At 41.6% G+C, this 26,697-nt stretch overlaps 1 protein-coding gene across 5 annotated transcripts in view; it reads left to right on the forward strand.

Moving 5' to 3' along the window:
• Positions 1 to 26,697, forward strand: part of Sorcs1 (sortilin related VPS10 domain containing receptor 1) — a 497,305-nt gene that overhangs the window by 436,634 nt on the left and 33,974 nt on the right. For all 5 annotated transcript variants that reach the window (XM_048338294.1, XM_048338297.1, XM_048338296.1 and 2 more), the window contains exons 19-23: positions 7,585 to 7,771; positions 13,542 to 13,675; positions 14,728 to 14,851; positions 20,694 to 20,806; positions 25,908 to 26,039. In XM_048338294.1, coding sequence (XP_048194251.1) covers positions 7,585 to 7,771; positions 13,542 to 13,675; positions 14,728 to 14,851; positions 20,694 to 20,806; positions 25,908 to 26,039 — 690 coding nt within the window. The remainder of the gene's footprint in view (positions 1 to 7,584; positions 7,772 to 13,541; positions 13,676 to 14,727; positions 14,852 to 20,693; positions 20,807 to 25,907; positions 26,040 to 26,697) is intronic.

The raw sequence follows: 26,697 nt of genomic DNA on the forward strand, positions 1-26,697 counted from the left end.
ACTGTAATCATATTTTAGCATTACCCAGTAAGCAATGAATATATTAAAACAGACATCATGTCACTTGCAAATGCAGTATCTCTGCTCAACGTGCTGAACATGGCAATGGGAAAGTAACTCAGCGCATGCAGGCGGATTAGGAGAGGCCACCTTACAACAGTGGAGATAAAGTCTAAAACCTGAAAGGAAGACTCTTGAAATGTGAATACCATTCATAATACATTGCAGGCTTCATCAGAAATCCAAATCCCTTCCTTTATCCTCTCCTTGTCCAAGTCCCAATTCTAATGTAAGAATATCAGCAAAAAACATTACTATCAGCAGAGAAAAGAAGATAACGTCATATTGACAGGAGAAATTCAAAGGCAAGACATACTCTAATTCCGTGTATGACAGTATGTACCTAAACAAGAATATTGGCAGACTTGACAGGTGTAAGACATGAAATCCCATTCCTACAAATAATACATGAAATCATCTTCAACGTCTCAGTGACAAAAGCAACTGACAAAAGTATAACAGAACTCCTCCAAATTCTGCAGCTGGGTTCAATGGAAGCATTACTCATAGAATTATATAACTATATTTAGGTCAATGAAAATTCCTCCAATGGCCACCTGTCTCTTGCTTTTAGAGTTCTCTGCATATATGTAACGTGCATATATGTGTGTGTACTGGGACTCAAGGAACAGTTTCTCCCATCTGAGAGTCACTGAGGCTGAATGAACAAGTACACACACACACACACACACACACACACACACACACACACATTCATGCACATTCAACAACACACATACCAGGATGTATTTATGTGTCATGGTTTCCTTCAGAACAAAGAACCATTGCTTCAGGAATCAACCAAGCAAGGAATAAAGGTTCTGGGCAGTTGTATCCCAAAAGGCAAATTGGTTCCAATGATTGATTGATTCTTTTATATTTAGAAGCCAGACATGTGTGTTTTGCACTGGGATCCACATGTGCAATCAGAGGAGCTTCTCGGTTAGAAGACACTCAAGATGAATGTTCTCTGGACCACTAATGAGCACCTAATGAGCTTATAGACTTTCAGCACCATCATTCAACTTTGCAGAGAAATCCAGAGCAAGAGCTGGCAGGCACAGGGTGATGGCGAAGGATCTAATCAGCCTTACAAAGCAAAAGAAAGACCAATTTGGAGAAGGTATTCATTTGAGAGACTTGCTAGCCAGGAGTAGTGTATGCATGTTACAGAGGATAATTAAATCTGTTATAAACAGCTGTAAGAATAAAGAGATGCAATTCTCTGCATATTTTAAGACTTTTAAATTAGATCTGAGGCAAGGGACTTGAATTAAAACTTTGATCTTATCTCATTGTTTTAATACTTCAATTTACATGTAAAGATTAGAACTTAAGGAAAATTCACGGTTATAACTTTAGGGAGGCCTAAGTTTGGAACATAAGGGCTTTATTCTCATTAGACAAATTCATGTCTTCCATAATTTCTCATATACTGAAAGACTCTTGTGACATAAAAATACCACAGTGTAACAAGACATCTGAAATATGGCAAAATGCTGTTAACCACTAAATGACAGAGAAGATGACTTTTGATAAATCTCTCCTTTGTTTGAATTCATGTCAGAATTTGATCCCCTTTGTTGTCTGGAAAAAAAAAAATCTGATTTGGAGACTTCAGAATTAGCCCAAAGAGTTAGTAGGCACTGTTGATTTAGGGCAGGTATCAGTTCTAAGCCAATTTAGTTCTGTCACAAAGCTTCAGCTCTTTCCTCCTTCTGGACGAAGGAACAGGAGTTGATTTCAATAAGCCAGAAGGTCTGAGACTTTCTTCCGTGTTATTCCTCATTTCATTCCTCTTACAAGCTCATGGAAACACTTCATTCCCTGCCCCCGCCCCCTTGTTGCTTGAGAATGAAAGGAAAAGAAGGAAAGACCAATTGACTAAAGTTCAAATTGGTTACCAGCTCTTTCTAAAGCTTTTTTTTCCCCTCCTTTCTCTCAAAAGCAGTCCATATAGTTTTTAAGTATTGCTGTTCCTTGGGTTTTCACAGGAAAGATATTTACTAGGAACTCTAGTTGTCTATCTTGATAAGCAAGGAAAGATACCAGGCTTGCCCCTGTGAGTTCAGTGAAGCCCCTGGGAGCTGGTGGCCTGAATGTCTCCTACTGGCATTATCAACCTCCGACTCTACTTTCTTGAGGCCTGTCCATGCCAACATTCTACTTCCTCCACATAGTGGCAAATACCCACAGCTCACACGGCACCCCATCAACCGCAGGGGTGGATGTGGCTGATCCAGATGGCTGTGTGGGCGTATCCTTCCCCTCTCACAGCTCCGTGTGTGTTGCTCTCCAAACTACACGATCTGTAGGAGAGGATAGTATTCCTAACAGAGGAGGACCCTCCTTTGTTCAAGGATCACAGAGTGGCTACTCTCTCATTCTAGAGGCTCTGAACAAACTCCGTGATACAATGCATTTCAAAGCACAGGTCAGTGGGCCTTGATCTCTCCAGTCCCCCCTTCACATTTGTGTGGCTTCTCTCCCACATGTAGCACCCTCCATAGAAAACTGATTTTTCCACATCTAATATCTACATAGGTTTCTGATAAAATATAAAAATAATTTGTAATGGAGAGAAACGAGAACTCCAAGGCAAGAAATCATTTATCCATTTGTTAGAAAGGACGGTATAACTCGGTGACATCTTGTCCAAGGATGATATCTCTATAAAATACTGGAAATAATTTAAAAATACTGAAATGAAATGCCAAAACAGCATAATATTGAGCATGTATGTGTGCGTTATGTGTATGTGTGCATGTGATGTGTGTGTCTGTGTATGTGTATGTATGCGTGCTGTGGTGTGTGTGTGTGTGTGTGTGTGTGTGTGTGTATCCACATCCATTCCCACTGGTTAAAATGGAATATACCAATCTGTTAACAATATAATTTGGGGATGGAAATTTTTAATTTTCTCTTTTATTATCATGCCTATCTTTTTTTCCCACATTTCTCCAGAGAATATATTATGCCTTTTCTCCCTTCTTTCTTTTAATAACATTACTACACTTCTATCACACATTTTACTACTGGGAAAATTGGGTTGCCCAGGTTGATTCCTAAAGGAGCCTTTCTGTAACTCATTTTGTTTTAAATGTAATTTGGTTCTTATTACATAGCTGAATGTTTTTACATCCAAACTACTTGTAAGATTTATGTGGTGTGGTAATCCCAGCCTACACCTGTGGAGGTAATTCTGAAAACCACCACAGAGTGGTAATAGCATAGCAAAAATCCTTCACCACCTAAGCCGCCTGCCTGGGGTGAAGAGGCCCAATCTTGTAGTCATCCCTCTGCCTATACAAGCCAAATGTCCTTGGGTGCTCCGTGCTCCCATCCACTGTAGACTCCCAACACTAAGAATCCAGAAAAAGGAAATGTGGGATGTGGTTGTTCAGCCAAACAGATGTTGCCCCAGCCTAATTCGCAAGCGGAAGATTAAACTTCTTTGTGAGGTTCACAGCCTGGACGTTAGGTAGAAGCATATATGTTAAGTTAGGGACACTCAATATTTCAGTAAGTTCACATGATGCTCAGCCCCTGTCAAATCTGATGGAGTTGTTATTTCGCTCTCCCCTCCAACCCATTCCTCTCTAGGTTCAGGGTCACTCAACTTTAACATCCTGGATTACATTTGTAAACAATGACCTATATACCAACATCCACCCAGAACCTTATGGCATGTCTATTATTATAAATTTTCCTTATTTTTTAAATCTAACTGGGCTTGACTAGTTCTTTCTTTACCATATATTTGTTTGACAGGATGATTTTTTAAACTGGCGTCTAAGACAAAAATGGCCCCAGTACAAGAGCCTGGTTTTTGTCTGCAGGGGGACTCTGAGGCTCACAGGGTTAGCCCAGGGTCTCACTTCTGGATAGAAGCTGTCAGGATTGAGTCACCATAATATTCATTTTCCCATTCTTTTCTGAATCCACATGGTAGGAACTGATGGGTTCATAGGCCTTTCAGTGATCAGGTTAACCCGGCTTTCTCGTGGGCATTTGATGGATTTGTTTTTCTATTATAGACATCAGTGAGGCCCTGGAAGGAGATGGGGGGAGACTCTCAAGGGATCCTCCTTAACATAGGAGACTCTGGTGCCTCTCTCACACATGTCCTCTGAGCCATGCTTCACAGAGCTGCAGCCCTCTCAGAACATGTGAACAAAAGGCAATAGACCTAAAGAATTCGGGGTAGTAGTCTAGATGTTTGACAGCTTGGAACTCCCTTCCTCAGATGATATCTTTTGATTTATTTGATTGAAGTGACTTTTCATTATACATGAGACGTCCCATACCAAACCCTTTCTCAAATTCTCTGTCTTCTTTGTGGCATAAACATGATCCTGCTTTATCAGAGGGAAGATGGGAGATATGGAGTATAGAATGAAAGCAAACCCATCTTTAGTTAGAAGTGTCTATGTTAAAATGTTGGCAAGGAGAAAACAAAGTCAAAGCCAGGAATAGAAGAAGAGAGGAAAATGAGGCTTTATCTTTCTTACTTGATGTTATAATCAACTTCCAACTGAAGAAACACTGCCAATGAGGACTGACGTAGGTGGATAAGTTAAGCCACAAGTAACTTAAAATATCGGTGACATCAGATATCTCATGTAGCCTCTTTCATGCAGGTTGTCCTAGTATATCCAATAGAAGCTCTTTTCTGCCACAGGGCATCTGTACATCTGTTTCCTTCTGGTCCTAGCAGCTGAACTCTCCTTCGTCTATGCCTCTCACTCATCTGATTTATCCTCCACAAGCTTCCTTACCATAGTCAATCATATAAGCTTTTCAGCCACCTCTACCACACAAGCTTATGACACCATGCATCATTTTTCTATATCATTACCTATAATATTTAAAAAATATTTCTGAAATTATGCCACGTGCAACTATTTCACTAGGAGGTCCAGAAATTTATAAAACCCCAGACCATATTTGTTCTTGTCTGTTAAGTTACATACTGTTAAGTTACATATGTCTGTTGTATACTTCCATTCTCCTACTTAGTGTTTGGCATAGACAGGCATTCCACAAATAGTTTGGCATTTGGTTGAATGAATGAATAAATGAATGAATGGTAAATATATGAAGACAAGTGGGAATCTTGGATTTGACCTGTTGTCACATTGCTTGCTTCTTAGTCTCTGAAAGAGAACTACATCCCTGCCTCAGGTGGTGACTACAACTAAGCTGATGAGAGATTTCCCCCGCCCCCTGAGTTTTCCTCTACAGTGGTGTTAGGTTTGCTTTTTGCTGCAAAAGGCAAACAATGAGATTCACTTCTCCCTACCTGAGTGGGCAAAGCTGCAGCATTGATGATGGGAATCCGCTGCTTTCAGCTAGCAGGCATGGCACCTTGACATTCCAATGTCCCAGTGCAGAGGTCAAGCACAAGGACCTCTCACTATACCAGAGTCCTGGGGACTTTGTATTTGGTAAAGTCTATCTTCCTACCTTTGCCTTCAGGGGCTCTTAGGTAACATACACATGAAAAGCCTTTCTCTGTGAGGGCAGTTGTATGCACGCAGTATTCCAAATAAGGAGTCACTCTCTTCTTTCACCTCACACCAGCATAGACAGCATGGCCACAAGTAGAGAATTAAGTGCTATTGAAGACCAGGATGGCTTCCAGACAGACAGAACTTGGGAGAAGATTTGTATAATTGACAAGAGGTCTAAATCAGACCAAGCAAAAGAAAATGATGAAAACCAGACAGAAAGATCAGGTAAAGCATTCAAGCAGTGGCAGATTACCGTTTGATCTCCCCAGCTGGGCAGATGCCCTGTGCTAGTGGCAGTGGAAGCAGCCTTGACGGAGGTCGTGCATCGCCAACCCTGGTGACAGCGAGTGGGCTATGGTTCCCTTGGTCAGCAGCTCAGGTTGTCTTCTCAGCATCTCCATAGGAAAGCCAGCAAATCTGGGAGTGGAAATGCACTGGAAACCGAATGTCAGATGGACCTGTCCCCTTTGGTTGTTCAAAATGAAGGACAAGTTAGCAAGCGTGGTTGGCATTTATATTTATTAGAGAAGGGGATTCAGGCAATTTTACAATGTCTGAGCTTGTAGATGTTTGTTCAGTCATTGAAAATGGGGATTTTTCCCACCCCAGGAGGATTTTTTTTTTTTTTTTTTTTACCAAGAGCAGCACCAGGCTCTTACTGAGAATGGGGTGCTGGGCACCCCACACAGGGCTCGGCTGGGCAGAGATCAGAGGAGCAGGTCACCTCGATTCATAGGATTTGAACTGCTTTTCCTCTTCTGTGAATTAATCTTTTAAATGTCAGCATTTTAAACTTGGCCTTTTCAGAAAATATGATACCATATAAACCTTACTTAATCGAAAACACATTTCTAGTTCAAAAGGTTTTTTTCTTTTCTTTTTGGTTACTATTTTTTTTTTTTGCCTGAAAATGGGAAAGGCTATTAAAACAAAACAAAACGAAAAACACAACTTCTTAACGGATGGCTGTGTGTGACAGAAGCGGTATTTTGCCAATTGTGTCTAAGCAATTTTTTTTCTTGAGAATTTAAACAGTGATTCCAAAGGTCATTTCTTTTTCACATGAGTAGAATTTTGTTACGCAGACTTTAATCTCCTGCCTACTCCATGAGAAATTTAAATTATATGATTCTAATCAAGATTCAAAGGAATACTGTAGGTTGTATACAGATGCATTTTATATGCTTTTGCACAGAATTTTACATGTTTTTGTATTAATCATTTCAATTAAGATACCACAGTGTGCTCTTTTCATAGATTTGGTAACTGAGTCCAAACAAGGTGAATGACATGTGTGCAGCCACCTAGTTTGTTGATCAAGCACCATTGTCTCCATAGGTGGTATACTCATAGTTCTACTTGTGAGAAATGAACTACAAGTCCAGAAAAATGGATCCAAGTCCCAGGCAAGCTGCTACCTAGCTGGGCTCAACCTTAGGAAATGATTTATAAAGTGGATGAACATTGCATTCTCTTCTCTCCCGTCTAAGATTTTGTGAAGATTTTTTTTTTTTGTACAACCTCTGAACGTATGAAGGAATTGATCATGATGGTAAATGAAAGCAGTACATGGTCTCACATCTTATCTTGTGTCAGGGAAGGTATCTGGTTAGGGAACAAGAAATAAAAAAAAGTTAATTCCAGGGTCTCAGCAGGGAAGTAGTTCTTGGCCATGTCAGTGAGGCTGAATTTCTAAGGCCTTTTACCCATGTATATAAGAAGACTTAACAAGGCCTTCCCAGGAACTGAATCTCCCATGGAAGCTGATAATGGAACACTGTTCATCCCCCAAAGCCTTGAACATGGAAGCGCTGGTTCCCTCCTAATTAGGAGAGCGTTCATCTTGAACTCTGGCATCTCCATTAGTGTCACAGGAATTTTGTCCAAGCAGAGATGTCTTCCCTAGCTCTAGGCAGGAAGCAGGGCCTGGGAGACACCTCAGCCCCCCCCGGGTCAGAGCAGCTCAGCACTGACTATCATCTCCCTGTGGTGTTGTCTGACTGTCTTTCAGGGCGACGTACAACGGACACTCATCCAGGTGGACTTTGGTGATGGCATTGCTGTGTCTTATGTCAACCTCAGCTCTATGGAAGATGGCATCAAACATGTCTACCAGAACGTGGGCATTTTCCGAGTGACCGTGCAGGTGGACAACAGTCTGGGGTCTGACAGCGCCGTCCTGTACTTACATGTAACTTGTATGTTATTGCTGTTGTTGGCTTATGACATATCTCAACTATTGTTTCCTTTTGAAATCTAATGCAGTAGGTTTTTTTTAATCTAGAAGAAACACAATACATAGTTTTCAGCTGAAGGGGAAATAAAAGAAAATAATTGAGCAAAGGAGAGAGAGAGGGAGAGAGAGGGAGGGTGGGAGGGAGGGGGGAAGGGAAGGGAAGGGAAGGAGGGAAAGAAGGAAGGAAGGAAGGAAGGAAGGAAGGAAGGAAGGAAGGAAGGAAGGAAGGAAGGAAGGAAGGATAAAGAAAATCAGCAAATAGAACTTGAATTATCTTGAACTCTGGATGAGTTCTCATTTTACTGGAGAGTTCACATCCCTCAGAGATGAGCATGACTGAATTTGTAGCTAGGCCTGAGCAACTTGTAGAAGTGATTGGCTGAGATATAAAATATGTAAATTTGGCTTATGTTTTTTTTTTGCCCAGAAATTGTTGAAAGCATTATATATGCACAGTTCAATCAAATTAGCACAGGTAAAGGATTTTTTTCCTCCCCAGTCTGTTTCTATTTTCCTATGCTATATCCAGCTATAATAATCCTTGTAGGTATTTTTTCCTCCCTAAACAAAACATCATCTGTAGATGATTTGGAATTTGAGAGAAGATTGGAAGGTCACATAGGGGAAAACCTGATAAGCAACATTATAAGGAAGTCACAGTACCAAATAGCTCCAAGAAATGTGAAAGCTTTCCTATTGCTGAGAAAAGTAAGGTTGTGAATAACTACAATCAGAGAGTCATTGGGAATACCAGGATATCATAAATATATGTGTGAGGGCATCCATAACATTCATACCAATGTTTTATGATTACCAAAAAGGGTATTCTACTTTAAAATGACATTAGTTTCCCTATGAAGTAGCCTTATTCAAATCTCAAGTTCTAGGTCAAGTGTATTCCAGCTCAGCATAACTCTGTGCCTCACCACTGCTTGTTATCTGTGGGCAATGCACTAACTAAACAAGACGATTTATGGCTTCCCACATGGGACTGTGCTTTTGGGGGATGACTGACATATCAGCCTTTCTCCGTCTTTGCCTCCAGTACATTCATGACTGAGAGACTTGGGTGAAGCCCTCGCTTTGTTCTTTGGGTATGAACGTTAGATTCTTCCACTCATCAGCACTTACACTCCCTAAGAAACACCAGTATTTAGAAGTAGTGTTCTCATGGTGAACTGTGAAAGTTAAAGGCTCTCACCATAGATACCTGTCCAACGGACTGCTACTGTAAGCCATTAGATAGACAAGACAAATAATCCTCTCTCTATCAGCATGTAGGGTGGTGAACATCAGGAAGCCGTGGGAATAGCCTTAAAAATACTTTAAAAAATACACATCACCACCGGTAGTTACTAGTAGCTAAAACCATTTGCAACACCAAGAACAGTACATTTGCTGAAAATCCCTCTCTTGTACTTATCCATCTCCAAATGTATTTGATAAGGTGGGTTTTTTGCGAAGTAACTGCCATGAGTAGGAAGTGTAACTGCATCTGTATCCCACATATTTAATACCCATCTGCCATCTCCAACCACATCTAAATGTGAATTTAAAATTTACTGGCAGCTTTTGTCTAAATTGTTCAGGGCCTCCCTTGATTTTTTTCTGGGCTCAGTTTCCCTCTCACCAGCTAGAGGTGTCCTCATTCTCATTCCTATCACAGGTCATTAGATGCCTTTGGGGCCCTGGTGGTCACCAAGATCCCTCTAGGTTTACTAAACCAAGAAAAGGACAACAATGTGGAGATTGTGTCTCCTTGAGGTTAGAGACTGAGAAAGACAATGACTTTGAAAAAGAAGGAAAAATGAGTTCCTTTGTTCCTAGGCATTTTTGTCATCAATTCTGCCTAGTTGATTAGGTAAAAGGTTTGACCTCAACTGTAATGGGAGATGATTTCTAATGGAACTTTTGTGTTCTGACTTTAATCTTTTAGTTTCACCTGTGGAGTAGTTAGATAATCATACCTAAAATCAGCCTGGCTCTGGGACGAAACAAAGACTTCAGTGCTAATTGTATAGAAAGGGATCACATTTAAGTTGTTTGTTGACTCAAGTTCATCTTAATCCTATGCCCTTACAGACTCAGTAGATTCTGGCATATTTGTTCAGAGATTCTCTCCTCAAGGACACAGAGGCCTTAATGTGTAAAGAGACACATTACTCTTTGCCTCTTGTTAACCTCATAGATAACTTAAGGCAATGCTTTTAGATGAGGGAAATGAGGATTGGACAAAGGTGGTAACATTGGTACCATTTGGCACTACAAGGGAGTTAGCATACCAACACACTTTCTTGAGTCAGTATCAATTTTTGGTACTGAATTGGTAGGCTATATAGGTGGGACAAGCTGGTTGGCTTTGAAAGAAAGAAAGAAAGAAAGAAAGAAAGAAAGAAAGAAAGAAAGAAAGAAAGAAAGAAAGAAAGAAGAAGAAAGAAAGAAAGAAGGAAGGAAGGAAGGAAGGAAGGAAGGAAGGAAGGAAAGAAAGAAAAGAAAGGAGAGAAAGAAAGAAGAAAGAAAGAAAGAAAGGGGAGGGAGGGAGGGAGGAAGGAAGAAAGGAAGGAAGGAAAGAAGGAAGGAAGGAAGGAAGGAAGGAAGGAAGGGGGAGGAAGGAAGGAAGGAAGGAAGGAAGGAAGGAAACCAGTGGATAGAGTTGAGTCAGACTTTCTGGTTCCATTCTGATACTAGATAAGTCACCCTGTCTTTTTGAGTCCAAATTCTCTCCTCTGTCAAATGGGCACCTAGCTTATTCCCAAAGAATCCATCAAGCAAACTATGAAACACTCCATCCCTTAGCAGTAAACTTAGAGAATATGTTCCTTCATCAAAAATAGTGTATGCATTTAGACATTGAGGATGGCAAGATGAGGAGGAATTAGCAGCTGTCTGTATCTTGTGAAGCCTTTGGTCTCTACTCCCACCCCCACATCACTTCAAGAGCAGAAATGCCTCCTTCCCTTGCAGCATCCCCAGAAAACGCCCACTGCGAGTCTTACACACCCATTCCCCCACTCTGCATTGCAGAAAGGTGACTTGATTCCACATGAGAAGTTTTTCAGTACAGCTTTGTAAAGGTCATCGGAAACAAATGGAGCCCAGGCTACTGCAGGAACATTATTTCCAGGAGAGGGCCAGCAGCTCCTGCAGCGGGGTGCCTGGGTAATCTGCTGAAGCCTGACAGTCGGGAATTCCTTGGGGACAGCACTCTCTGCTCTGCTACTTTGCAAACTAATGAGACACGTGATGTAGCCAGTATGGCCTTCAGCTGAGTGGAGCTGGGAATTTAGAAGGCATGCAGCTTTGTGGCTTAGAAAGCTGTCCTATCACAGACATCTTGAAGGTAAAACAAACAAAAAACAAACAAACAAAAAACCCCACTAAAGACCCTACACTCACACAGAATGACAGGTAAAAATATTAAAATATTATGATGAAATGGATATGCTGGCTCTTCCTAAACACACTTCCTTAGTGGACTCTCTTAGATAAGAGCAATTTGCATATGCCTTTCTAGCTCTAGGTTAGGGTAAAGGGATTTGTGTAGTTAAAAAAAAAATAATGTGGCTTTGCAAGTGCTAACCCTATCATTATGTTGAGCAGCAAAGTGTTTGCAAAATGTGTTAGCAATGCAACTGTCCCAGAATTCAATGATAAAAAATATAGTGTCCAGAGTCCTGTCTCAGACCTGTTGAATTAGATAAGATTCCAAAAAATGAGACCTTTTAATGTGATTGGAATAAGTTCTTAATGATCCTTTTGCACACTGACGTTTGAGAAACTTTTAGGATTTCCTCCTTATAGTTGTATTCTCCTTCACTTCTTTTAGTGTTTAGTGGGTTTTGTCAATGTTTCATTCAAATAACAACAGTGTTTAATAGGAGTCAGAAGTCTCCAAAATATAAATGCTTGAGGCAGACCAGAGAAGTCAGCGCGCGCGCGCACACACACACACACACACACACACACACACACACGTTCAGTGGCACTAATATCTGCTATTCCCTCAGCACGTCAAGAAAGTACTAGAAAGAAGACAAGAAAACCAAATCACAGCATTTTAGGGTTTCTCTGGCTCCTTGCAATGATTCATATGGAGTGATACACCGCCACCTGCTGTCCCTTCTGTGCATTGCAGGAACCTGTGTATTGGAACAGCACCTGCCAATTGTTGAGCTTTCTCTTTAGTGCAGCCAGCTTTTCTTTGCGGGGGGGGGGGGGGGGGGGGGGGAGGGAGGGGAGGGCGGGGCTTTGGAGGGGAAGTTTTATTCCATGTCTGTTTTATGGGAGATTCTTCCCTCTGTTCAGATAGATTTCTGGACAGCTGGAGGCAAGTATTTTACACCAATGCACAGTAAATGAATAGGAGACCACAGAAGTTTGAAATAGTAATAAATTCCATTTATTTATGCAGGCATAATGTATAATGTACACGTGTGCAAGGATACTTGTTTCAGGCCCACATGCTATGTGTCCTCATGACGTCCGAGCATAGCTTCGCTGGCTCCCCTCTCCCTTCACGCCACAGCTGCAGCCAGCCCACTGCCATCCCCATCTCCTCCTCAGCGGCTAGACACTAGCTCCGCTCATCCTGGAGCATTCTGAACAAATGCTCCGTGCAAACTTGCAACCTCTCACTTGACTCCATTTCTGCACAGATGCCATTTCTTCTGAAAAGCCTTCCTTGGTGACTCTTACTGAAAAAAAAAAAAAAACAAAAAAAAAACAGTAAATGAACTCCTATGGCATGGAACCAGGACTTCTAGCATAACATCTAGTTCTTGTCTTTCAATGGATTTCATTTTTTTGTTTTGTTTTGTTTTTGTCAGTCCTGGGGCTTGAACTCGGGGCCTGAGCACTATCCCTGGCTTCTTTTTGCTCAAGGCTAGTGCTCTACCACTTGAGCCACAGCGCCACTTCTGGCCGTTTTCTATATATGTGGTGCTGGGGAATTGAACCCAGGACCTCATGTATACAAGGCAAGCACTCTTTGCCACTAGGCCATATCTTTAGCTCCTCAGTGGCTTTCATTTAACAATGATCGGAGGAGTCCAGAGAGTGTCACAGAGGAGAGGGGGGGTGCTAGACCTCAAACCTGGAGACTGACAGGTGCCAGGAAAATAGAGATAGAAATTCTGGGGAAAGTGGCAAGTGGAGAAAGGGCCAAGAATAAAGGTGTGCAAGCAAGAGCAAGGTGTGCCTTTTTCCATGGCTAGGGCAGTGGTTCAGAGCTCTCTTTGTGCTCATGACACCTCTGGCCTGGACAGGCCTCACTTCACCCCACCTACAGTGCATTCATTCTGTGCTTACCTGCCTGGCTGAGGAGACACCTTATATTTACCTATGTACATACCTTTACAAATGCAGAAGAACAATCCCCTGTGGCTGGTTTGGTCATTTGTCCCCCCTCCCTCACTCCACGCATTCTGTGAGGTTGCTATCTCCCCCTGAATCCTGCTCCTCCCTGTGACATCTATTCATTTAGGGACTTCATGAGTCATTTGACCATTTTTAACCTTTAACATAAATGACTCCGATTTTAGACCCACTGGTGAGTTTGACAAATGGAAAAATAACAGGATGCAACATATTGGAGATGTTATTATTATCATTTCTCTCCCAAGTAGGAAAAGCGCCGCCAGGTTTGGAGGCGTGGATCATGAGGACGCACAGGGTAGAGCCCAGGCCTCCCTGCCTCCCTTCCTCGCCATGTCCCCACTCTCTCTGTGTCTCAGGTCCCCTGGAGCACGTGCACCTGTCCCTGCCCTTTGTCACCACGAAAAACAAAGAGGTGAACGCGACAGCTGTCCTGTGGCCCAGCCAAGTGGGCACCCTTACCTACGTGTGGTGGTACGGCAACAACACAGAGGTGAGCTGGCCCGGGAGCCGGGAGCGGCAGCCAGCGACGGAGCTCCACGCATGCGCTGCGGGAAACCCGCAGTTCAGGCATTTGCACAAAGCCAGTACTCTGTCAAGAACAGGAACACCTCCACCCTTGTCTCCTGTGCCTTCTATTTGCTGGTTCCCCCAACCTACCTTAAATGAATTTTTGTTTCAAAACCAATTAAGAAAAAAATCAGGAGGAAGTATGTGTCAGGAGTGAGTTGAGGCAAATCAGTAGCAGAGAAAGTTTTTTCTTGTTGGGATCTTGGCACCTGGTTGTACTACAAACAAATCCACCTTTCCCTCCCTCCCTTCCTCCCTTCCTTCCTTCCTTCCTTCCTTCCTTCCTCCGTGTTTTTTTTTTTTGTTGTTGTTTGTTTTGTTTCCCTTCCCTTTTCCCTTCCTACTTCCCTCCCTACCTTCCTTCTTGCTCCAATCTTTACTCCCTCCCTTTATTCCTTCCTCTTGGTCTTTCTTTGAACACTTCAATCACAGTCCACATACTTGTTTGCATAGCAGCCACCTCAGGAAACTGTCCATACAGGAAGTCAGCACACCGGCTGCTCCAGTCTAACATCCAGGTTGCTGAGTTCTACTGAGATCTGTACACATGCTAATCCTAGAGATAGAAGAGCTAGCACTAAATTCGGATCAATAAAGACCTCCCCCCACTCCATCTCCTCTTATTTGCAAGGTTCTTGGATTGACATTGCTGTTGGATATGAGGGAGTTGTGCAAAAAGAGAGGTGTGTGTCCTAAGAGGACATGGGTCCTAGGACCAATGAGGACTAATGATTTCCCTGTACCTGAATCAGGGTGAGGAGCCCCAGAGAGAGGTGTCACATTCCCAAGGGACAGGCAGAATGGCTTGGGATTCTCCAGCCTCCCTTGTGCCTGGGGAGGCGTGGAAAGTTCCACAGTGGTGAAGCAGGACAAGCCTCCCTGTGGGAGTTATTGGTTCCTATGTTGGAGGCCTGAAGGGGGGCGTGGCTTCAGCCTGACCTAACAGCTGTCCCCTCACTGTGTCCTCTGCACCAGCCTTTGATCACCTTGGAAGGGAGCATCTCATTCAAATTTACCTCGGAAGGGATGAATACCATCACAGTGCAGGTCTCCGCTGGGAATGCCATCCTGCAAGACACGAAGACCATTGCGGTGTATGGTGAGTGCCTGGCTTTTGCTGATACTTCCTGTCCTCACACTCACATGAGATTGTTGGGAACCAGGGCTGTAGAAGATGTCCTGGCTTATGACCTCACTAAGGAACAGAAGGCAGTCATTAAGGCAGAGCCTCCAGAGAAATGCAAACCTCTAGCTCCGGAGTGGTCACAGGACCGTGAAGGACTTTAGTTTGTCTTTGTGAAGTCAGTATAGTTCTTGGAAAGGAGATTTACTCATTCACCTTTGGTAGAGGAAACAAACTAGTTCATTCATTCAGGGTTTTAATGGTGTTCGAATAATTAAAACCAATTATAAAGAAAATGGCTAATCCCAAGGCTTGTGAGTTAAAAAAAGTTCAACTTTACGGGACATCCTTCACTACCTGTATATTTTTCAGTCTCTTCTACAAATCTGTATTAACTTAGCAAAAGACAAATCTCCTCTACTAGGCTAAAAGCTAGATTGCCTATCAATTTGAACAAATGGCTGTACAGAAAAATTTTATTATGAACTGGGGGATGGAATGTGGTCCAAGTATTACCTGAAAGGAAAATGTACTGAACTACAAAGGTGAAACCATTGCTCGATAATGAGAGAAAATTAGTTTATGTAGATTGATTGCATATTTTTTTCTAAGTAGAAAAGTATTTAGACAGATAAGAACTAAGTGTTTCTTGCAGATGGTAAAAATGTACATGTTTATTATTAATATGGAAGTGGTACATATGTATCGTGGGAAATTAAAATCTGTAAAACATGAATTTAAAATTAGATAAGAAATGTTTAAGCTGTGCAGAGAGAAACAGGAGGAAAATGGGAGGAAATAAGGATGAGAGAGGGAGTAGCTCTTTTTTTCAGTCATTGTGGTTGAGAATTAATTGATTCTGTTCAGATCATTTAGATCTTACTTAACATTGGGGCTACCTGGATCTGTTTTTCATTCTTTGTTTTGCCAACTTGACCTTCCAAACCAGAAAATAATTTGTAAGTAACATTAAAGAACCCCAAAGACTAAACTACTAGTTCTAAGAGTAGATGGTTAGCTTTGTGAAGATGCGTCAGCCCCAATCATAAGAGAAAGTAAATCAGAATTCTAAGTTTCCTAAATAGGTCTGATGAGTCAGGTAGTCAAGTAGTCAAAGAGTGGCTATGCATAATGAGGAAAGGGTTGGCTTTTTCTCTTTTTCCCTACTGTTCTTTCTTAAATCTTTCAATGTTATTCTAAAGACACTGTAGAGAGGGGTTACAGTTACATAAGTCAGGTAAAGAGTACATATCCTTTTGGACAATATCACCCCTTCCCTCACTCCTACTTCTTTTTTAAGCCTTGGGATTCCATTTAATTTTTGTAGTAATAACCCTGAAACATGGCAGGTTATTTTTACTATTTATTTATTTATTTATTGGCAGTCCTTTTCACTCAGGACCTCAAGACTCAACTGAGCTCCACCTTTAGAGCCAGGTCTCAGTCCTTTGTGCTATTTATTTATTTATTTCTTTTTACACTTGTCTTACAGGTAAGGTCTCCTAATTTTACTGTGTCTGGTCATAGACTGTAATCGTCCCATCTCTACCTTTCAAGTTGACAGAAGTACAGCCTTCTGCCACCATGTCCAGCACTAACTATCTTTTACATAGGTTAAATAACTTGCCCGGCTGGGAATAAGTAGGGATGAGCTTGCAACCCAGCCTATCTAGTCCCAGAGCCTGGCCTCAAGCCAACTGGAATCTCAGTTTCTTTTCCCCCTGGATGTTTCTTTTCTTTTTGGATAGGTCTATACTAGCTTGACAAAGGGCCTCTGAGTCTAGTGTGTGGGTGACCACTGTTAGGAAAATGGAGGAGATAGGAAAAGGAAGAGGCCTGGCTTGATTTTCAACAGGCTAGGACTGTTTAGTGAGGCATAACAATGAGAGGTACAGCCTTCCCGCAGGTATGGAGGTTGTATAAGGGCATGGGGTTTGAGTTGAGATTTTATGAGGTCTGAGCAAAGAGAAAGAGGTTATGGAAAACCCTATTAGGGCTGGGGCAAGGTGGGAACTTTCCTTAAGCTCACAATGGAATGTTGATGACCCAGCTCAGATCAGATTCCCCTTCCTGTTCATCAAGCACACCAAGCATATCTAGGGTTTCTCCTGACATCTGTAGGCACCTGGAATAATAGGGGCGGGAGGGAGGGCTTCAATCCTTCATATTCCATCTTCAGATACCTGAGAAGATTGGGCCAAGAGGCGAGAGGTAGTAAGTCCTTCATGTACGGTTTTTGGGTAGATAAAAAGATTGGACTGGAAGAGGAGACCAGGACAGAACTCGGACTCTTCTTTGGAATTTCTTTGTCCTGTCCTAGTTGGGATTTATGGTGCAAACCGTCCATCTGGGGTTTTATAGCAGGGGTATCCTCTGACATTGGAAGTCCTGTTCTTGCAGATAAGGTCAGGTGTGAAGTTTTCCTGAGAAGTAGGAGGGGTCACGGGGGAGAGGGTGGCCAGTGGGCCACAGGAGCAACACGGAGTTATGAGAACAAAGCAGATTCCAGTCAATTAGAATCACAGTCAGAACCTTAAATCAGAAAGGCTTTTGGGCATCTCTGGTGAAATCTGGTAATTTTACAGGTAGTAAATTTTGATGCAAAGCTGGCAAGTGACTGCCTTAAAGTCCTGCTGCTGCTCAGTGGTGAACTGGGAAATTTTGATGGGGGTAGTGATAGTAACTAACATTGATGAAGTCCCTCTAATTGCCAGCATCTGCCCAAGCACTCAAGACAATATAATCTCTTTCACAGAATCCTTAGAACAGACTTATGACTAAAGTTCTGTAATTAACCTGTATTGCAGATAAGAAAACATAAATATAAAGAATAGACTATAATAATTCTGAATCCAGTCGTGTTTCTATGTACTTTGTTACTTTTGCCCTCCATGCTTCTTTTACTTTATTTTGTTTTGCCTTATTTCTTTTATTTTTTTATCTTTCTTTTTTTCATTTCTTTATTGTTAAGGTGACGTGCAGAGGCTTTACAGTTTCACATGTAAAGCATTGTGTACATTTCTAATCCAACTTACCTCCACCCTCATTTTTCCCCTGCCTCCCCATCCCAATTTTTCTCCCCCCCACCGCCCCCACGAGTTGTGCAGTTGGTTTACACCATATAGTTTTGTAAGTGTTGCTGTTGTATTGGTTTGTCTTTTTATCTTTTGTCTCTCAATTTTGTTATTCCCTTTCCTTTCCCTAGTTCCAATACACATATATACAATATCCAGGGCAACAAAATCAGTTACAGTGATATCAGGGATAAAACCACGGGAAAGAAAGACAAAAGAAAAAAGGTATAATTTCACATGGTATGTTGAAAATAACAACAATGATATACCACTTGTTTCCATAAACTGGAGTTAATTTCCCTTGACATCATCTTATGTGTTTATATGGACATAGCTATTGAGCTATTATGATCTTCTGCTATGACTATCCTAGACATATACTAATTATTCCCAATGAGGGAAACCATAGAGTGTGTTTCTTTGGGTCTGGCTCACTTAGTATGATTTTTTCCCCAAGTCCTTCCATTTCCTTACGAATGGGGCAATGCCATTCTTTTTGATAGAACCATAGAATTCCATTGTGTATATATACCACATTTTCTTCACCTATTCATCTGCAGAGGGGCACCTGGGTTGGTTCCATATTTTAGTGATGATTATTTTTTGGATTTTTAAGATGGAGTCTTGTTACAATGCCAGACTAATCTTAACTGAGGACCCTCTAGTCTTAGCCTGTGTGTGCTGGGATTCAAGCTGTAGGCCGTTACACCTGGCAGGTTGGCTGTTCTTCCTCTTTCTTTTGTCTTTTTAAAGTCATCATCCCAGGGTGATTCACCTTACATAAAATGAGAAAGGGCAACCCCTGCCTGGCCCTGCCTTATCTAGGCAGGTGTAGGGAGGTGGCTGCCTCTAGACCAGTTACCTAGGTAACACAGGTACTGGGCAGAGACTTTAGACAAGCAGGGGCATCTGCATGGAGCCCTTCCGGGGTGGACCTTACACACACACACACACACACACACACACACACACACACACACACACACACAAAATTAGCTTGCAGGTTTTTGTTTTTCTGTAAATTTGTGCTTAGGCCATGTTTGCTTCTAAGGAGAAAGAAAGGAAGGAAGAAAGAGAGAAAAAAGAAGAGAAAAAGAGAGAGGAGAGAGGAAGGAAGAAGGGAGGGAAGGGAGGGAGGGAGGAAGGAAGGAAGGAAGGAAGGAAGGAAGGAAGGAAGGAAGGAAGGAAGGAAGGAAATATATGGGATATAGCATTTATTTTTTTAGCAACTGTATAAAGGATCTGCCAATCCTCCTGCCTGCATCCCCTGCTTGTTGAATACATTCAGTTCTAACATCTGTAGTTAGTTCTCCCTCCCTGACATGTTATTTCATATGTTGAGTGACTGTGAAGCATCTACCTTCATTTGTTCCCTTTTGAGAAGATGAGAGGTGTAGAGAAGTGAGAATTTTGTCAATAGCTGTCTGCAGAGGAGCAAAGTTAGGCATCCATGGATGAATTTTTGATGCTGCCCTTTACCAAACTGCTAGTTCATCTATGTTTCATTATTCTCCATTGACACCAAATCAGTGATGTTCAGAAGGGTGACTAGTGACTCGGGATCTGAACTTTTATTTTTCAGAATAGAGAAACTGCGGTAAGTACACACCTTATTGCGTGAGAGTCTTCAAAGCATGTGTTTGATAACTCATTAGGGTTGTTAGGAAGTGCACAAGAGGGTTTTTATGCTCCCTGAGCATATAATTGGCATTGCAGAAGCCACTTCGCCCCTACTGAAATACAAGGGCATACTTAAAGCAATGTTGATTGAATATGGGAAAGCATAAAAACAGAGAGCCTTCTTGTAATCATTTTTTTACTCAATAACTATTTACTAACTCAATGACTCAGGGATAGTGATCCAAAACCTACTACATCCTAAGTTTAGGAACACAGAGCCTTTTTCTTCATTGACCTTATAGTCACACACTCAGTAAAAAGGCAGTAAGAGACTGCATTTTGTTCTAAATGCAATGCATTGTCCTGTGTGCCTTAAGTTCAGAAGGTCCTTCATGTTAGCACTGGGCCATTTCCCATATCTCCCAAAGAAAATTCTGCTCAACAGATCTTTGCTGATTTAAACATCATCCTACTGCCTGAGGATGCAGAAAAATTTAAGGGCTATGGGGAAAACTAACAAAATCCCTCACATCAGGAGCTTAAAAACCTCATTTAGTAAAATTCCATGCAAATGACAGACAATAGAATAGTTATTATAGTACTAAACATAATCATGCATAATCATATGATATATATGTAGTCCTAATTTTGCAACCATGGAATAATAAAATTGTGTACAAAACATTATAGTACCATAACATGGGACAACTTGAAACATCTGCAATGAGGAATAACAGCCATTCAGGGAGAACTTGGTCCACATGTTGAATATTTTGTGGATTGGTAGTGGCATTGCAAGAAGAAGAAGATGTGTCAAGGCCCTTAGTCATAAACCTTATCTGAATTCAGGGTCAAGAGACAATTTATTCTCAATGAATGCAAAGCCAAGAACTAATGAACAAAGACTACAGAGCTAGGTGTGGTCTAGAGTTGGGGATTTTGGTTCAGCAAGTGAAGAGCTAGGGGTATACCAAGGAAGGGATGTGAATTTTTTTCTTGAAGGATCTCCCTGGTAACTGTGGTGGGAAAGGACCCTCTATGAGAGATTTGCCTAAAATGCAAAGTTCCGACTGCTTGACAGAACTGTCTGACTTGTCATAATCTACCCTCTGTTTAATAATCAGAGGAATTCCGCTCTCTTCGCTTGTCCTTCTCTCCAAACCTGGATGACTACAACCCGGATATCCCTGAGTGGAGGAGAGACATCAGCCGCATCATCAAAAAATCCTTGGTGGAAGTAAGTGTAAATGGATCTTCTGTCCCAATTACACTTCCTCCTTGTCCTTGGAAAACTTCTTGGGAAGGGGATTCTTGTGGAAAGGACAAGCAAGAAATGGAACCCAGGGGAAGTCAGATTAATCGCACAGGTAGGTCCTATAGTGTTGAGACACCAAGGAGGGGGGAAACCATGAGAAACACTGGTGCTTGACTTCCATAAAGTTTATTCTGATTAGAGATGGAAGACATGTACACTTGTGATGCTTACATAGGAAAGTTCATGATTAGGCCACTGGCAAGTGTCCAGTCCACTACTGTACATAATACTGAAGTAGACAGAGTAAAGAATATGAGTGTAATTTACAAGAATAGTCAGGATTCAACTCCACAACTCTGAATATAGGAGCTCAGTGAGCACTTAGACAATGATAGCCAGTTGCACAGAAATGTAACCAGAACTTAACACAGAAATGTGGAACTTCTTTTAAAGGTATTTATCATCACCAAAGCCTCAGGAGAAAATTATTGGTAACCTTGATGTTATTCTTTTTTTTAATGAGGTAACTGAGGGTTAAAGAAGTTACGTAACTTTCCTAAACTCTCATAGCTAGTAGGTAACAGAGCTGTACAATTGCATTGGAGACCCTGAGTCTAATGTCTTGGACACAGTCCATTAAGCTTCCTGAGTTTTCTGGAAGGATACTAAGGTGGTGTGTTTTATGACTCTATGGAAGATGACACTGCAAATTGTTTTAGTCGCATCTACCTTCAACTATGCCACTTTCAAGCATGAGTAAAGAAATGGGATTGATGCACTTGGCCCTACTTGAACTAACTTAGTGCCCACATCCGGGAAATTAGAGATGAGCTATTTGTCTTGTCCTAGCCCAATAAGAAAAGTCAATCAATGGCTTCTCTTTTCTTTTCTATTCTTCCTTCCTTACCTACTGGAACTGGAGCTTGAGTGCAATCTCATGTCCTCTGTTGACTTTATCTGCTCACGGCAGTGGTGCTCTACCACTTGAGATGCTCAGATCTTAGCCTACTGTGTATTTAAAGACTATAGGTGTGAGGCACTGGTGCCTGACTTCAATCTAGGTTTATATCTATAATATGTTCTGTTTCCAAATATAGGATGATACTTGATATGAATCAATGATGAAAAAAAAAAAGCACAAAGATCATCCCTACTTAGAAAAGAGATCTCACTCACATCTCACATCCCAGCAGCCTCATCTCCTTCCTAACAACCTGGTTTATTTTTATTTCGTACCAACAATATTTCAAACCCGCATCTCCATGCTTTGTATCATTTAACCACGTCTTATATCGAAATAGCTTTATGACGTGTGTACTATTCGCAAAACCATTTTACAGGTGAGGAAACTTGGCTAAGAGACATTCATCACTTGCCAAAGGTTATGTAGCTAAAATCAGGTTCTCGAGTGAAACCACCAAGGTTGCACTCTTGATTTTGTGGTTTTTACACTGTTGGACTTTTGAGAAGGAGAAACAAAAATGGAAGGAGTACCAGCATAGAGGAAGACATGGGCCATTTTCACCACTGTCTTCATAGTTCCCAGCATGTTCTACGTTATGGATGGCTAAATATGGCTACATTAGATGACTAATCTAGTGGGATTTTCGACCCTTGGCACTGTCTATTCTCAATGGAAAAACTGCTTTCTCATCCTCAGTATGACATACATGAATTATACCCTTGACTGAACTCAATATCCTACTAACTTCAGTCTGTCACGATCTAAGGGATCCATTTCCTTATGGGTCAACCAAGCAGCGGTCCAGCTTCTGGTGATTTGTCACCCAGGCATTAGCTCAGCAAGGACCAGCATTATTTCCTTTTGCCCTCAGTCTTGAGGGATCAGATGCCCTGGGCCTCCACTTCCCTGCCAGCTGTCCAGCATGTTAGAAACAACTGCTCATCACTATTTCTAGGCTGCTGTATATTGCAGTCAGCTACATGCATAATAATTATGTTGGCTCAACACTCCTGAGGCCAGATGCTGGCATGTGTGATGGGAGGGAGGATGGTTCCTTGCCAGGAGGCATTTCATTCAACCTCTAGTTGCCAATATATATCTGTATATATGTATGTATACAACATAATCTCTCTACATATGAATGTGGATTATATGTATTTATGTGTGTATATATAATTTACATTGATGTGTTTGTAGCTAGATTATATAGACATATGTAAAGGTAAATATGTACATATAAAGATTATATATGTAAATCTTTAATTAGTTGTACAAAGGAGTTGCCATTCATAATAGCAATTTATGAATACAAGGCATGTTTAGCAGAGTCAACTCTTTCAACATTGTCACCCATCCCTCCTACTTCTCTCCTCACTTTTCTTAATTTTGTATGATATTGATTGATTGTTTTTACTACATTTTTCCTCACCCTTTGCAGTCAATTTCCTAAGTCCTAAGGGACCACATTAATAGATGTGCCCTGATAGCCCATACAAGAGGTACAGTTTAGAGTTGGCTTATTTTCAGTTTCCTTTCCATTCATTTGGGGATGTTTTGGTGTAAAATTGCTTGTTTTTTTTTCTTTACCAAATTTTCTTTTATATTTATGTATCATAAAGAAATTCCCAATTGGATGTCATTCAATAAACACTTCTTTTATACATAGTGAAAATAATTTGAACTTGATCTCTGAGTGTGCAATCTAGCAAGGTGCTGAGACAGTATGGGCTCCGCTGTACCAGAAGCTGCTGTGTAGTGCAGCACACGTGTGCATACCGCATGAATTACCGCTGTCATCTTCACAGTCCAACCAAGGCTCATAAGCATTAACAACCTATTCCAAATAACCTTCAGCCACCATTTAACCTTCCTGTAGCTCCCATCTTCACAAGGCTAAAGAAAAGTTTCACCACTAAGAACCCTATTCCTTATCTGCTGGACAGAGGCTTTGGCTGCCTTACTCTGGGCAATAAATAATAATAAGACGAATAATAAAGAGATATGGCTATATAAAATCCTGGTCTACTCAGCCTAATTTAAGATAATTCTGAAGGTCCAGTCTTTCCCCTTAGAGGAGTCTCTTGACCTGGTCATTGGGCAACTCAACTCCAACCCTTGCCTATGCCTGCTTCCTCCCCTTCGTTCTCATAGATGCGATTCTGTAGTGTACTTTATAATAAACATCCTGAACACTAAACTCATTCCTCTACCTGAGACCCTCAACCTCTAATGTGCCTTAACTTAAATAAAGAGGTATACTAAACAATTCTCCAAAGGATTGTGGGAAGTGTCATAAAACAGTGTTACGGAGTTACTTAGTTCAATGTGAGGCACATGGAAAAACCCCAATAAATGGAATTATTACTACTTCAAAATAAGTACTTCAGAGTTGGGCACTGGTAGCTCGTTCTTATAATCATGTTAGCTCCTCAGGAAGATAAGACTTGGAAGACCAAAGTTTGAGGCCAACCTGTATCAAAAAGGCCACAATGGTCCAAAATAACCAGCAAAAAGACAAGCTGGAAGTATGGCTCAAGTGGTAGAACTCCAGTTGAGCACACAAGGCCAGTAATGCCAGGCCCTGAGTTCAAACTCAGGTACTGGAAAAAAATGGTTCAGAAACAATCACCTTCTTTGGAAATCATGAAAGCCATACTGAAATAATGTAAAATTTAAGACAATTCATGAAAGACAAGGAGAGTTCTAACAGGAAATATAGAGAAAAGACATTCTGATGGTAATGTTCAATTTCTCTGTATTCCCTTTTAGGAGCAGCCTGGAATACGGAGAAATTGAACATTACCTTGAATACAATGCCTATATATGTTGTGGTTTGTTAGTGTGGAAGGAAAGCACCAGGCTATGTTGTTCAAGTCTTCATAGGCACCAACCTAGTTGGCAATGAGAATGATTGGATAGGGCAACAGGATTGGTGTGGGACTGTAGGAAGCTAATTCTAGAAGGAGCAGCCTGCCTCCTGGAGATGGAAAGGCTATTGTAAAGCTTGAGAGAAGTGCATATCCAGATTAAGCAAGGATATCAACAATGGATGCTTTAGCAAGGAGGAAGGCAAAGGAACACTGTTGTGGAAGTTGGCTTGTGAAGTTCTTGCAAGATGATGTGCCATAACAGTGGAAGGAGAACATTGTGTCAGAGGTGAATGTGAAGCGTCTAGTTGAGGTAACTGGGAAAGGCCTGCCTAAGGTTGTATAAGTGCAGAATGAGAATGACAGTGATGAAGATGAGTTCTTTTCTTGACATTTGTTTGAAGTCCTGGTGAAACATTCCAGTGGTGTCCTGAGTGGCCACAAAGAGAGGAACTGAGATTGTAGTTATTGATTCTAGAAGATCTAAAGAAAGGCTCAGGGGAAGCCTTGGGATATAAACTTGGAAGAAAATGTGTGGAAAGACAAAAGTGGCAACTCTACAGAGACGCTCCTGCAGTATTAACAGAAGGCTCAGTGTGGCCGAGAGATGGACTTCTTTTACTCCTAATGGCAGAGTTGTTATGGGGTTCAAGAGCTTTTAGAGGAGTTGCCAGTTGCCCCCAAAGACTTTAAAGCATGGGGACATTTCTTTGATTGTGCGATTATGATATAAGTGGACAATTGAGGAATAACCTCAGAAGGCTGATGATAAATGCAAAGGCTGAGGCACAAGGGGCCAATGACGGAGACAAATGAACAAATGAGTAATGAGAGTGAGTCTACGCTCTGCTCTGGTCCACTTACTAGATCTGCCTTTTAGGAAGAAGGGCTAACATTTAAATTCCTAGCAGAAAAGTTTCATGTGTATAACTAACTTTATTGTCAACATGGCTCACTGATGAGTCCGATTCTGCTCTTATCCCTGTTTTCTATGTAAAGAAATGGTATGAGCAATGAAGATGAATGACGGGTTCAGGTCTCATCATGGCAGGGCTTGGGTGAAACTTGGGATGTGCTGGTAGCCTGATGCTGGCTCTCATTTCCCTGGATGCCTGGAATATTGAGGCTCCTGCTGTGACATTTGTCCTTCCCAGACCACTTCATGTCCTCTGCTCTGATCCTAACCCCCAATACCCGGCCCCCTGCCATCCTTCTGAACAGGACTCATCTAGCTTCCCTGTCTCTTCCTCAGGCCACAGGAGTTCCGAGCCAGCACATTCTGGTGGCAGTGCTGCCTGGCTTACCCACTGCTGCCGAGCTCTTTGTTTTACCCTATCAAGATCCAACAGGAGAAAACAAAAAGTCCCCAGAGGATCTGGAGCAGGTGAGTCCGGGGGAGACATTTTCAGTGTATCCCTTCCATCTGAGCTGCCCACATTGCTAATGTGATAACCACACCAGCTCTAGGAGTCCAGGCACAACTGGTTCTTTGGAGTTCTTTGACATTTTGCTCCTCAATTTCTTAGGCACATGCCGGTGACCCTAACTGTAGCTTTACCAAAACACTCATTCCAGATTGCATACAGTAAGCTGAATTAATCACACCGTGGAAAACATCACACATAGAAAATGTGTCCAAGATAATAAGTGAAAGAAAGAAACAAAACAATACAGAGGAAAGGAGCTCATTGGTAGCTTATACTAGTCACAGTGTCATGACAGCCAAAGACCTGACATGCATGTTGTTTTTTAAAAAATAAGGTACAACATTATACAAATAATTAATCTTGGTATCATCACTTTATTGAGATGACTTGGTTTGTATTCAGAGCATTATCTCCAGAATATCTCCACTGACTGTGTGGAACCATTCTATCCTCACTTCTACCATTTTCTAGAACATTAGAGTATGGATTGGTGTATATATATATTTGCACGTGTACATGTGTTTCTCTCTCCCTACTGTCCTTTTGTCATCTTGACATCCTTGGTCGCCTATTAAATTCAAATATGTCTCCTCTCTCTGTGGTGGGGATTGTGAT

Source organism: Perognathus longimembris, chromosome 2, assembly GCF_023159225.1.
Source record: "Perognathus longimembris pacificus isolate PPM17 chromosome 2, ASM2315922v1, whole genome shotgun sequence".
Lineage (NCBI taxonomy): Eukaryota > Metazoa > Chordata > Mammalia > Rodentia > Heteromyidae > Perognathus > Perognathus longimembris.